The sequence below is a fragment of the Geotrypetes seraphini genome, chromosome 1, assembly GCF_902459505.1.
Source record: "Geotrypetes seraphini chromosome 1, aGeoSer1.1, whole genome shotgun sequence".
NCBI classification, from domain to species: Eukaryota; Metazoa; Chordata; class Amphibia; order Gymnophiona; family Dermophiidae; genus Geotrypetes; species Geotrypetes seraphini.
In genome coordinates, this window is record NC_047084.1 from 115039486 (window position 1) to 115053365 (window position 13880).

The window sequence follows — 13880 nt, forward strand, 5'->3', positions numbered from 1 at the left end:
ATTCTTTCAAAAAATTGTTTTACATATGAACTGTTGTTGTGTTTTCTGATTATTTTCTGGATTACTTGTTTGTGGGATTAAATTATCATCATGATTAATTATATTTAACAAAAACTCTTCTCCTGGCTTGGAAAAACACCTTCAATCTGCACCTTTGAGATGCGAGCAGAAAGCGGACAAGACTTCTTCAATGTTCTGCAATCTCTATTAGACACGTGGAGGTGGATTTTCAAAGCACTTAAGACACACAAAGTTCCATAGCTTACCATGGTACTTATAGCCTGTTTTACAAAGCCAACAGCCCCAAAGCCCTTTAAATCTCTATGGGCTTCGGGGCCATTACCGCGCAGCAGCTGGTAGTGCGGCTTTGTAAAACAGGCCCTTAGTGTGTCTAAGTGCTTTGAAAATGAGCCCCTTAATCAAACAATTCACAGTGGCTGCGCTTATCTAATCTTCCGGAACCCTTTGACTTGTTGGATCAAGTAAACTTTGTCAATGATTCCATTTCCACTTTTTGGCTGGTAAAAATCCCTATTGAACATCTCAGGAAATCAGTGGGTTGGGCCTTCATCATTCCCCCCTCTCTTGCACCGACATGTCCTTTAGAGTCACTGCCAAAACATTTCTCTGGTCAATCTGACCTAGGAATAGAACCCGGTGGATAGTGGTAGCACCACTGTATCTAGGTAGACACATCAGTGATAGCACAGAAAAGGGGCTGGAGGTCAAATGCATAGGTTAAAAGGGCTCTGTACAGCAGTCCTGGAATTACCAGGGTAAAAACGAAGGGTGGGGGGAAAGGAAAGACAATGCGTCTGTCTGCTATGATCCTGATTTCTTGTCAAAAGCCTGCCAACTTATTGGGTGCTAACCTAGACGGTCCGGCAAATGCCTTTAAGGAGCTTTACATTCAACTGTAACCATTCTGAGTAGCTCAGGGAAAGAGTGCGGCGAGCCCTTGCTATCTGCCTCAGTGATGCAGAGACATAGTACAAGAAGCAGCTACATTTCTTTTCACTTAGATGAACTGACAGGACCTGACTCCAGCAGTCCTGGAGCAAGAGGGCAGACAATATGCACTCTCTCCTGCTCATAAAAACTGCACATTAAACCATTCTCATAAAATTGTATTTACAAATCAGTGTCACAAATCCACTGGATAATCTTTCTATAAGTTAATTGAATGTTCAAAAAACAGGAACCGACACAGGTAGCAAAGTATCTGCCACATATATGCATATATACACACAGACATACCTCTGCATGTATGGATTATATCCAAACTCTGAAGTGATTAAACACAAACGTGTACTCAAGCCAGTGGAGGCCTGATGGCCTGCAGTTCTTGTGAGTCCATACTACAGCTGTCTGATTAAAACAGTCACAGCAGAAATCAAAGCAGAGATGTCCCATAGAAATAAGCACGCATTATTTGGAACAGACCAAGTAAGTGGTGCATGTCTTCCAAGGAGGGGACCAAAGATCTGTGAAAAGGGAAAGCACTTTTCTTGTTTTCAGCAAATAAAGCACAACAGTCTCAGGTGACAGCGCAGAGGCTGGCGTTACGGTGTGCCTAATGGTAGAGAGGAACTATTGCTTCTGGCAGAGAGGTGAGAGAGATTCTAGGAGCAAGGGATATGCTGTTTGAGGACTTCACGGCTCTGCAGAGGTATTCGCTCGGGAAACCGCACCTGGAACTCCACGATGAGATCTCCTCGCTGGGTGGGGACCTTGGGAAAGGGCAGCCCCTCCCCTCGCAGTCTCTTGACAGTGCCTGGCTTGATGACATCACTGCACGGTAAAGGGATGACACGGCCATCGATGGTGGGAATGTTCACAGTACAGCCACACAAGGCCTGAGGAAGAAGCAAAAAGACAGTTGTCAATAGCCCTTCTCAGGACTGGCAGCCACAGAAGGGGAGGGAGAGAGTGGTGCTTGGGTTCAGAGAAGACACCTCTTCCAGTTTTTAATCAAAGCAGCAAGATCATAGATATACAAGTTAAACACACAAAAACAGGGCTGAGAATTATTCTAAGAAGAGGAACGCAGTGGAACCCACTTTTTTTTTTTTTCAGGAACATAAACTTACACTTTTCTAATGGCTACGCCACATCTTACCTCCCTATCCCCCCACCCCAATTTATCTTTCTGCATCTCATTTTTTTCTTGGCTGCTGGCACTGTGTAACAGCAAACATCTAGTACCTACCCTCAAATGACTTCACAAGAGAAAGGTTCCTCTGACTCAACACTGGCAGAGCATTTTAGACGTGTCCCCTTTACTTCCCTCCCCAAATCTGCGAGATGTGTTCACAAGAGGAGTAAGATGGACTTGACACAGCAAAGGCTTAAAAAGGGAAGTTGACTGCAAGTGCTAACTGAGTCAATAGATCAATGCATACCAACAGATGAAGACCCTCAAAGACAAAGTGCTTCCCCTTAACAGGTGTTCTGCACGGAGCAGGATAAATCAACCACACAAGTGACGTGGCGTCATCTGACAGCACAGAAAAGGTTGTCAGAGGACATTGCCCCACTGGTGTGGATGATTCTTGCTGCTCATCTAAAGACAGCAGAATAAAATCCCAAACTATATTGAAGTCTAAATATTTTTACAAACCACAGATGATATCCACAGATTGGGTCCACTCTACTTATCTACCTAGAGCAAAGCTAGCATGAGCAGACTGAAGCTTGCATAATCCTCTCTGATCTTTCTTCCGAGTTCTGTTTTCAAATTCATTCGGATCAATATTTAAACAGTGCAGTCAGTGTTTGTTTTGGATGTTGGCTCCAGCATTTAATTAGAGATTTTCAGCAGCACTAGCCACTATCCAATAGCGAGAGGCACCGAATGTGTTATTACTGCTAGCTGGATAGTGCAGTCCACAGAACTATCCATCCAGTTAAAGTTAGAACAGCAAAAAAAGATGGCAGACTGAATATTTTCGCTCTCTTTGAATTTTGGGGCTGCTCTTTGTCCTCCCATTACACCCACATATTTGAGCTGGGGATGGTCCTCAATCTTGCCAGAGGTGCTTCTCCCACCTGTGACCACTGCCACATTCTTGCCAGGCCTTTCCCCAGTACATGCTTAGTTTCCACAAAACCGAGCATGCGTGGTAGGGAGGCCTGGTGCTGAGACAGCAGTGGTTGTGAGAGGGGCAGCATTTCCACTGGGGACCACTGCCAGCAGAGGTCCTGAACACAAATTGGGGTGGCTCAGCTTCCAGATAACTTGTTCCTCTGCTAAACCACCATCCCACTGAAAATCAACACAGTGTGCCAGATAGTGTAAATATCTGCACAATGGCTGCCATTACTTGGACATTTGGTTTTGAATATTAGGGCAGAATACAGAACACCTTCTCTCAGGGTGATACAACGGAGACGATAGCTGAAAACCATACAGCTGTAACATCTCAACACGGCATTTGTCCAGAAAGCAGGCTTCTGTAATGCTCTTATCCTAGTAAGGAGTAGCCGCAGTGGCCTGAGAACCAGGGCAACTGGATTTGATTCCCACTGCAGTTCCTTGTACCAGACATGGGAGAAGCCACTTCTTACCCTCCATCGGTGGCATGGAAGGCTGCTACTAGCGACTTGGATTGGCCTCTGTGAAGATTGGATACTGGGCTGGATGGACCATTGGTTTGACCCAGTAAGGATATTCTTATGTTCTCCATTGCCCCAGCACCTGTATATACAGTAATATGTAAACTGCTTTGATTGCAACCACAGAAAGGCAGTCTGTGAACTCATCAGCCAGAGAGGTATGTTGGACTTTCAGGACTAAGAAATGGATGGTCTCCATTAACATAGAAGATGACGGCAGAAAAGGGCTATAGCCCATCAAGTCTGCCCACTCTACTGACCCATCCTCTTAAGTCTATACCTAGCGACCAATGTTCTAGTTCGACCCTCGTAGGGATCCCACATAGGTATCCCATTTATTCTTAAAGTCCAGCACGCTGCTGGCTTCGATCACCTGCGCTGGAAGCTCATTCCAACGGTCAACCACTCTTTCTATGAAGAAATACTTCCTGATGTCGTCATTGCCTCTTCCTGTGACCTCAAAGACTCGGAGGGAGAGAGAGGAGATTCAAAGTCTTGTTTCTGCAGCAGGGTTATCAGCTTGAAAATCCACGTTAATCTAGAACATCCTGGCCATTATCCTCCCAATTCTACAGCTGAGTGTGCAAATATGCACTCAGTTATAGAGCAGAGTCAGTTAGGTGTGTGACATAATTAGCTAATTTACACTAAACTGGCACTTAATTGGAGATAAGTACCAATAACTGATAACAAGCACTAATTGATGTCAATTATTAATCATGCACATAACTGACTTATGCCCTAATTCTGTAAACTGAGGGCTAGATTTTTGAAATGGCGCCGACTGGGGAGAGAGACATAGGGAGAGAGGAGACATGATCGAGACGTTTAAGTATATTACCGGCCGTATCGAGATGGAAGAGATTCTCTCTCAAAGGACCCTCAGCCACAAGAGAGCATCCACTCAAACTCAGGGGCGGGAAATTTCATGGCGACACCAGGAAATATTTCTTCACCGAGAGAGTGGTTGATCCTTGGCATGAGCTCCCGGTGTAGGTGATCGAGGCAAACAGCGTGCAAGAATTTAAGAGCAAATGGGATGCCCATGTGGGATCCCTTAGAGGGTTAAGCCAAGGGAACCTGTCACCAGGAGTGGGATCCCTAGGATAGTAGACTTGGGGGTGGGTCAGTAGAGTGGGCAGACCTGATGAGCTATGGCCCTTATCTGCCATCATCTTCTATGTTTCTATGACTGCAGTGGCCGCATAAAACAGCGGTGCTGATCGTGTGTCAATCATGAAAAGTAGAAGAAAAAAATAAGAGCTCACAGAACACTATTAAAAACTGAAAAATCTGGGGAGGGGGGTGTTTGTATTTTTTACTGACAATTACGCCACAGCACGCAAGTGAGCCTCTGCTCTAAAACAGATCTCCTTCATCACGACAAGCCCTTCACTTTAAACACGCAGTTTCAGAACCACTTTTCAGCGAGCAAACACACACACCAGACTCTGCAAGAGAAGTGGATTAAATAAAGCAAAGCCATAAGACTACAGTACAGGAGAAAATTGAGCTTATTTTGGCGCTCAAGATGTTCTAGTCACAGGTACGATTCCTCCTTTCAGATTTATTGCTCTTTAACATTACAGGAAACACGGAGACACGAATAATATTCAAATTCTCTTGCTTTAAACCGGTGTGGGGAATGGCCCCTACCTAACTCTTACCACATTTCGAGCTACACATCCCCACGAGGACAACCAGAAATCGCAATCTTTTTGCCTAACCAAAGATCACTGATTGCAAATACAGGTCCTTTCTGGACAGAACCTTTAAGTTTCAAGCTAGCAAACAGCAGACCTGGCTAGGCAATTACATCAACAGAGCCGGGTCGACCTATGGCGCATTTCGGAAAGAAATTAAGACAGTTCTGTTTGATAGATTTATCTCCTAGTCAGATATCCCTTCTAAAATTATTAACATATCAATATTGTGTATTCTCACTAATTGTATTCTGTTCCCACTGACTGTTCACTGACATCTTTGCCATTTGTATTCTGGAATTCGCTGATTGTCCAGCTCTCTTCACTGTAAATCTCCTAGAAGTCACAAGATTGTGGCGGTATAGAAAAAAATAAAATTATTATTATTAAACTCTTCTAAAGAAGCAAGACAGTCTGGCAGACTGGCACATTGCCTAGGCCACAGTTCACTGCTCTGGCCCAAAGCACACAAATACAGAATTTTGCAATTATGAATAAGGAATCCATTTCTTCCCAACCTTGAGTCTTCCTTTCTACTACTTGTACACTGTGTTGCCGTTCAGTCTTATCAGTTTTTGCTGCTTACATAATGCATCTGCTAACTGGCCAAGACTGATGATTTGGGGGCTTATTTTCTAAGCACTTTAGACACACAAACTACTATAGGTTACTAAGGTACTTTGTGAGTCTAAATGCTTTGGAAAAGGATCCCGTTTGTGTTTCTAGATTATTTTGATGTGTTTTAATGATACCTTATATGTTATATGTTATTGTCACTCGTTTGAAGTTTGTTTATAAAATGCAAGAAATCAAATCTAAATGCATTCATAAATTAGGTCTGGTAGTGAGACATTGCAGAGGACAGAATCGGGAGACATAGAAGCTGAGGCTGCGATGAAGATAATAACTGGACGGCCCATCGAGTCCTAACCCAGCTGATCTCAGGCTTTACCCTCACCTCCTTGAATTCTGTGCTTATTGATACTTTTCTTAAATTCTGCTCCAGCAGGAGACCCTTTTGTGAATCCTATGTCTGGATTTACCTGTCCAGGCATCTGGACGGCTTTTCAAAACCTGGCACTTTGTCCGGGTTTTGAAAAGCTTCCAGCTCGGGACTGTGTCGGGAGGGCATCTGTGTATACGTGGATGCAATACGGTGACATCACGTGCATGCATGTGACATCATCGCATCACATCTTCGCATGTGCAGATGCTCTCCTGTTGCGGCTCCAGACATGAGAAGAGGTTGGAGCAGGGGGGCAGCGGGACTTGGGTGGGCCTGAGCGGGCCTTGGGAGCGGAGCCATGGGTTCGGATTTTACAATCGTAAAATCTGGTAACCCTATCCATAGTCCTCTCAGTAACAATGCTTACTGATGTTGTTTCTAAGTATACACTCTTTTGGCTTCATTTCACAATCTGTCCTTCCTCCTGCTCCTTTGGACTTCCTATAATGGGCGACAGTGCCATGAATCTTCATTTGCAGATACTCAATGCAACCTGGAAGCTACAACTATTTATCTATGTAAAATAAGAAAATTCTTCGACCCAGCACAATTCAGGCTAATTGTCCAATCCCTAGACTTAGGTCTACTGGACTATTGCAATTCCCTCTATCTACCTTGTCCTGCCAACATGATAAAACAACACTGTCCTCAGACTGATCTACTCCCTGAGAAAATATGATCATATTACAACTGCCTTCCTAGACTCTCACTGGCTACCTATGCAAGCACGAATTCAATTCAAATTCTACTGTCTATTATTCAAAGCATTAAACGGCTCTGCCCCCCCTATCTAAACAACCACCTAAACCAGATCCTCACCTCAAGACAAAGAAGAACCCTTTTGCCTTTCCTCCACTCAAGGGCAAAAAGATGTTTGACAACCTTCTGGCGACGCAAGCAGCAAAACTCAACCACTCCATCTCCAACCTGCTGACGGCAACAGGCGACCTCAAAACATTCCGAAAAGAAATTAAAACCCTGCTTTTCAAAAAATTCATCCAAATATCTTAACCCCCCCTTCCCCCTCCTCCCAGATAAATTCTCCCCCAAAACCTCCACTTAGAAAATCTCTTCCTCCCCAAAACACCTACCAAGTATACAGATCCCTGAAATGTAATGTAATCTTATTTGTACTCTAACTTTAATCTATTTGTTATATCACACAGTAACGTACAGTCAATTTACTATCCAATTTGTAAGTTCCTCCGGAATTTATCCAGCTATCTCTCCTCTTTTGTAACCAAAAAAACAACAAAACAAAAAAAAAAAAAAAACCCAAACGTTGTATCTTCACTGGAAATGTCCAGTCAGCTCTTTTGTAATCCGCCTTGAACTGCAAGGTATAGGCGGAATAGAAATCCCTAATGTAATGTAATGTAATTATCATTTCTAGAGCACTGAAAGACATACACAGTGCTGTAATAGAAGGTCCGTTCTCAGAAGAGCTTACAATCAAATTTGGGTGAAACACCTGAACCTCCCAAGTCTTTTCCAAGGTAGCATGATGGTACTGTGATCTCCTGTTCTACAACTTATTTTCCCAGTCCCCAAACTACGAATGACAATTATTTTCTCTTGTGGAGATAGAGACCTATAAGGTCAATAGTACAGTGTGCAAGTGGGTGAATACTGTCACTTTTGCGGATCAGTGGCGGCACATCCACTAAGTGCTATTTCATGTCAACACATCTTAGTAATGTTATCTGGCAGACTGGCTTGGCTGTCTCTGAGGCTAATTGCATAGATTTGAGTTATGCTTTTATTTGGAAATAGTTTGGAATGGTTGACCTTGCAATGAATGATTTTTTTTTTCCTCATTCCTATCAATATTTGGCGTTATTTATTTAATTTTATATTTTATTGTAAGCCGCTTTGACCTTTTTGTAATGGCGGGATATTTTGTGTATAAATACCAGTGGGTAATCACATTGAGCTCAATAACCAGTGCAAAAGGCAAGTGCCTGGATTTTAGGCAACCTGATAAACGGTTATGCTAGGATGCTATAATGAAATCTGGGTGCTTATTTAAGGACATAAGCAGTGCCTCTGCTGGGTCAGACCAGAGGTCCATCATGCCTAGCAATCCACTCACGCAGCGGCCCATCAGGTTCAGGACCTGTATGTTAATCCTCTACCTATACCCTTCTATTCCCTTTTCCTTCAGGAAATCATCTAATCCCTTCTTGAAACCCAATAGCGTACTCTGTCCTATCACACCCTCTGGAAGCGCATTCCAGGTGTCCACCACTCTTTGGGTGAAGAAGAACTTCCTAGCATTGGTTCTGAATCTGTCCCCTCTTAATTTTTCTGAATGCCCTCTCGTTCTTGTAGTTTTCGAAAGTTTGAAGAATCTGTCCCTTTCCATGCCCCATGCCATTATAAAAAACAGACTCATCTTGTGGCATCAGGGCGCCTGAAAAGAGCCAGCCACTCATAGAATTACCCCCTGGAGCTGGCTTACAAGGACAGTAACTTCCTATATGGGTGCTGGTGCAATCCTGGCTCCTGGGTTGACTTTTTATGTTGCCCCTGTTGGGAGCATGGTATGAGTGATTGGGGGGTTCTGGTAAGCTTCAAATGCATGTCCAGAACCCTCCACCCAAAATCAATTCAAAACGACACCACTGCTGTCCATTTTGAAATCCTTCATAATGGTTCTTATGAAACTCTGGGCACTGCTGCAGTTTGCAAGTGTCACAAATGAATTCATATGATTTCTGTAATTTATATGGCATCAAAGTCAAAAAGCAGATCAGCCAGATTCAGACAACTTGGGGTCATTTCTGGATAATATGGTTGTCCCAGGGGTTCAAGAATTACCAGGCGATGTCTGCTAAGGATTTTCTAAACTCAGAACTTAAACAGATAAAGGAGAGGTCCAAAAGTAAGAAAGAATAGGCTGTCCCAGCATCTCTTTCATCTATGTAGGCCCAGCCTTAAGGAAGAGGACTTAACATTCCAGGAGAGAAGGGGAAAAAAAACTAAACTTAGCAGGGAAGAACAAAAAATAAATCTTTGAACTTTGTGAGAGGCCCAGCATCAGTCAATTTAAAGGAATGTGGCTGTGAGCCATCAGCTGTGCTGCTCCTTCTCGCCTGTGGCACTGTCAGTGTTCTCAGAAAACTCAACCGAACCTACAGCAGGGGAAGGTTGGAAGCTACGCTGCTATTTACAGAAAGTTCCGTTCTAGAGAATCCTTCCAGTTGTGCTGTCTGATCCCTTGTTATATCCCGAGTCAGGTTTCTAGACATGGGATGAGGCCTTGAATTCTCCCATGCATGGCCTCTCTCATTATGCTGTCCATCTGGCTTTTATCAGGTAGTCATTGCGTACTCTCATTTCCCCTCCCTATACCCTCCTATCAGGTTCTTATCAGGCAGCTGTGTGTGGTTCAATGGTTAGAGCTACAGCCTCAGCACCCTGAGGTTGTGGGTTCAAATCCTACACTGCTCCTTGTGACCCTGGGCAAGTCACTTAATCCCTCCCATTGCCCCAGGTACATTAGAAAGAGTGTGAGCCCAACGGAACAGACAGGGAAAAATGCCTGAATGTAACCACTTAGGTTATAAGTGGTATATAAATACTAAAAATAAATAAATAAGAACTTAAGAATTGCCATACTAGGACAGACTGAAGGTCCATTAAGCCCAGTATCCTGTTTCCAGCAGTGACCCAGGTCACAAGTACTTGGCAGGTTTCCTCCAGCTCAATCAAATCCAAGGCTGAGATTCAGTGTCATAAACCTCCATTTGCAATTACCTTGGGATCATTTTTAATAATATAAATATTTATTTTTATAGTGCTACTGTATAGAATCTCCCAGGCCTCACTGACCCAGAGGGCAAGAGCGAGACCTGCTCTGGGAATCAAATCCAGGTCGCTCCATGATACATTGTACAGCACTGCCACTAAGCTGGCATTTCACTGGCTCTTCTTACACACATTGCCCATCTCCTGTTTATCCAGCTTTAGGGGTTACCAGATTTTCCGTTTGGAAAATCCGGACCCCTAGACCTGCCCTCAGGCCCGTCCAGTTCCACCCATCCCTGCCCCATCACGCCCCAGTTCTGCCCCCAATCCTGCCCTAGCCCCGCCCCCGCTGCCTGCTCTCGTTGGGCAGGAGGGCATCTGCACATGCACGGATGCCCTCCTGCCCGAAAGCAATTTGATAGAAGCTTTTCAAAACCCGGATATGTCAGGGGAAATCCGGACGTCTGGTAACCCTATCCAGCTTCCATCATGGCAATCACACACAGCCGCTCCATTTCCTCAGGTGGCTGTCATCGGGAAACCATATGCAGGACCTTCTTCTCTACTTACTGCTGTAAATGGAGCCAAGCAAGAGGCAGATCTGCAAATATTTTCACCTTTCCCCCCCCCAATTTTGCTTTACTTATTCTGGTATGGGAGGGGGAGACAGAACTGAGCTATATTCTCTCTCTCCTTCCATGGAGGCATTTAAAAATACAAAGTCTTCAATACCTCACCAGTCTGAACCAGATCCTACAAAAGTAGAAAACACACATGCAACTAAATATAGAGAAGCTGAATATACTAAATAAACTTAAAGGTAAAATATAGCCCCGACATAACCTCTACCTTTGAGCTAATCCTCCTCTGGGTCTCCAATATCCCTGCATCTAATTTTGTACACTGCAGCCTCTATGTGGCAGCATCCAAAATAAGATGCAGAGAGGTCAGAAGACGTTAGCAAGTCGAATTCTCCTTAAGTGTCTTGCTCCTAAGCCTGGCACCTGAGCTGCTGGAGATGTTAACCCCTTGAACTCCCCTCTGATCTGGAAATACAATGGTTTTTCTTTTTGATATGGTTTGCTGCCTTGAGACACTGAACTCCCCTCACTACCTGTCAGATTGCTTATACCACTAATAAAATTTGGACACACTAATTGTTGAGACTGGTTGGTTCCATTTTTGATTGATTTTGAATTTAATATGCCAACATAATATGTACCATATTCAGAATGACTAGTCTTTAAAATTCAATAAAGAAACCTCAGACAAAGTTGATGGCACAAAAATGGGTAAGAATTAAGCTGTTGTTTGCATTTCTGGTTCAGTCCAAAAAGCTTCAATCAAGCCACACTTAAGAAATACTTTTTCAAAAAATGCATCAGGGTTAGGGAGCTCACTATCATTTCGCTTCCTGTTACTGAGCCAGAGGGTTGGCCCCAGCTGCCAGTATTTGAAAGCTATGATGAGATAGGGTTGATGGAGACTTGCTGAAAGAGCACTAAAACAAGCCTTTTATTTTTATGCTTAAGGTGGTAAATAAACTTCTCTACCTTTTCTGCGGCTGATGCAGAAAGCTTGAAAAAGAACTCTGCACTAAAGCTCAGCCTCAGAGCTGAAATTACACCAGAAATATTGTGGAAAATCCTGGTCACGACATCTCAAGAAAGATACAAGAGGATTAGAAAAGCTTCAGAGAAGGGAAACAAATGATTTTCCAATGAGGAAAAAGAAGCTAGGGCTCTTCAGTTTGGAGACAAGAAGGCTGAGGGGGATGATAGAGGCCTATAAAATATTGAGTGGAGTAGAATGGGTAGAAGTGAATACAAGGACTAGGGGGTTTGCAATGAAGCTGCTAAGTAACAGATTTAAAACAAATTGGAGACAATATTTCTTACTCAATAGGTAATGGAACTCTGGAATTTGTTACCAGAGAACGTGATTAAAATGGTTGCAGAGCAGGATTTAAAAAAGGTTTGAACAAGTTTCTAAAAGAAAAGTCCATAAACTTTTATTAAGGTGGACTTAAGAAAATCCACTGTAGATTTCTGCGATAAGTAGCATAAAATCAGTTTTCCTCTTTTCAGATCTTGCCAGGTACTTGAGACCTGGATTGGTCAATGTTGGAAACAGAATATTGGACTTGATGGACCTTCGGTCTGCCCCAGTATGGTGATGCTTACATAATTATGGGATTTAAATTAGTTGCACACAAAGTTCCCTAGCGCTATTTTATGGGCTGGATAAAAATTTTAGACTAGCGCTCTAATATTCTTGCGTTGCTGGGGTTGGGGTGGAAGATGTAAGGATTGTTAAATTTGAAAAAGGAAGTTTCGTTATTGGCTAGAAAATGTATACTTTTGCTTTGGCAGCAAGCAGAAGTCTCTGCCCTTACCATGTGGAAAAATGAATTGTTTACCTTGTTAAAGTATGACTATTTGGATGTTAAGAATTGTGGCCCTGGCCATTGGAGGAAATTCCGGGCTATTTAGGCTCCGGTCTGGGATAGTTTGTCCCTTGGCGCCCGAAGTGCCCTCTTGAATTTTTGACACTGGAGTGCTTGGGAGGTGGGGGGAATTGGGGGAAGGGGGTGGTTTTTGCCTGGTTTCTTGGTTGGGTCTATTTGTCTCCATGCAGACACCACGCGGTAGACTCTTTCATCATGTGTTTTGGTTTTTGGTTTATGGTTGTATTTGTTCTCAGAGTATTGTACCTTTAATCTTGTATTTCTATTTCAAAATAAAAATTTCTTAAAAAAAAAAAAAATAAATTTGAAAAAGGTGAAGTGCTAGTTATTTTTTTTTTGCATGTTACAAAGTTATCTTGTGTTCAGTTGGACGCTGTATTGGTCTACCGCAGTTCTTTGAATGCATTACTTTGCCAAATTAGTTATGCTGTCAAAGTGATTCTCTGTAAATAGTTAGCTCACGTACAAAACTCATTTTAACACAGTTTTCCCAAGCTAGCACTTAAAATTATATGCAAAAGCTAGGTTGTACACAAAGCCTAGTTCATTGATCCCTCTGCCAAATAGTAAGATGACATGTATGACGAGAACTGTTCCACTAAAAAATGATTAAAACCAGTCCAATCAAAGAATGCCCTCCAAACCAGCAGAGGGCACTATATCTACTCCACTACTGCATGCACCAAGCATAAAGCAGACTCAAATTACCTCTTTAAGGCTGATCTTGGCTGCATACACGACATTGGTGCCATCTCTCTTGAAGTGTGCATGCTGCTTGTCCTTTAGAACAAAGACAACGTCGGCAGGGATGTTTTCCGGGGTTGCGTCCCCTTCCTTGGGGAACGTGATTTTGGTGCCTTCTTTCCAACCCTTTTTAATTACAATGTTCAATATCTTATCCTCCGTCCGAATGGTGCGCCCATCTAGATTCAGCCGGCGCCTAGTGATCTTCATTCGCTTTGTGCACCCATGATAGATTTCCTCTAGTGACACTTTCAGGTCATGGATAACTGGTGGATCTTGGACCTTTTTGCGCGAGTGGATCTGCTCAGGGTGTCTCCGATGGAGACCATTTACCCCATTGAAGCCAAAGCGGCCAAAGGCACTGAAGGGATCATCATCATCTTCATCAATGTCCATGTCTTCATGATCAAATCCATTGGACATGCGAGTGCGGCTGGACCCAAAGAAAATGTCAAATGGGTTGGAGCCCCCAAAGAATGAAGCAAAGGTGGCATGGGGATCTCCATGGAAGGTGTAGTGGAATGTACTGCCAGAGTTCCCAGAGGATCCACCACCGGTTTTCAGACCTGGAACAAAATAAAAAAAATGATTAGAG

At 43.3% G+C, this 13880-nt stretch overlaps 1 protein-coding gene across 2 annotated transcripts in view; it reads right to left on the reverse strand.

Annotated features, from left to right (window-relative positions):
• Window positions 1–1112: 1112 nt before the first annotated feature.
• Window positions 1113–13880, reverse strand: part of DNAJB5 (DnaJ heat shock protein family (Hsp40) member B5) — a 46267-nt gene continuing 33499 nt past the window's right edge. For both annotated transcript variants that reach the window (XM_033936413.1, XM_033936405.1), the window contains exons 3-4: window positions 13250–13851; window positions 1113–1856 (exon numbers count right to left, since the gene is read on the reverse strand). In XM_033936413.1, the coding sequence (XP_033792304.1) occupies window positions 1623–1856; window positions 13250–13851 (836 nt within the window). In that variant the 3' untranslated portion in view covers window positions 1113–1622. The remainder of the gene's footprint in view (window positions 1857–13249; window positions 13852–13880) is intronic.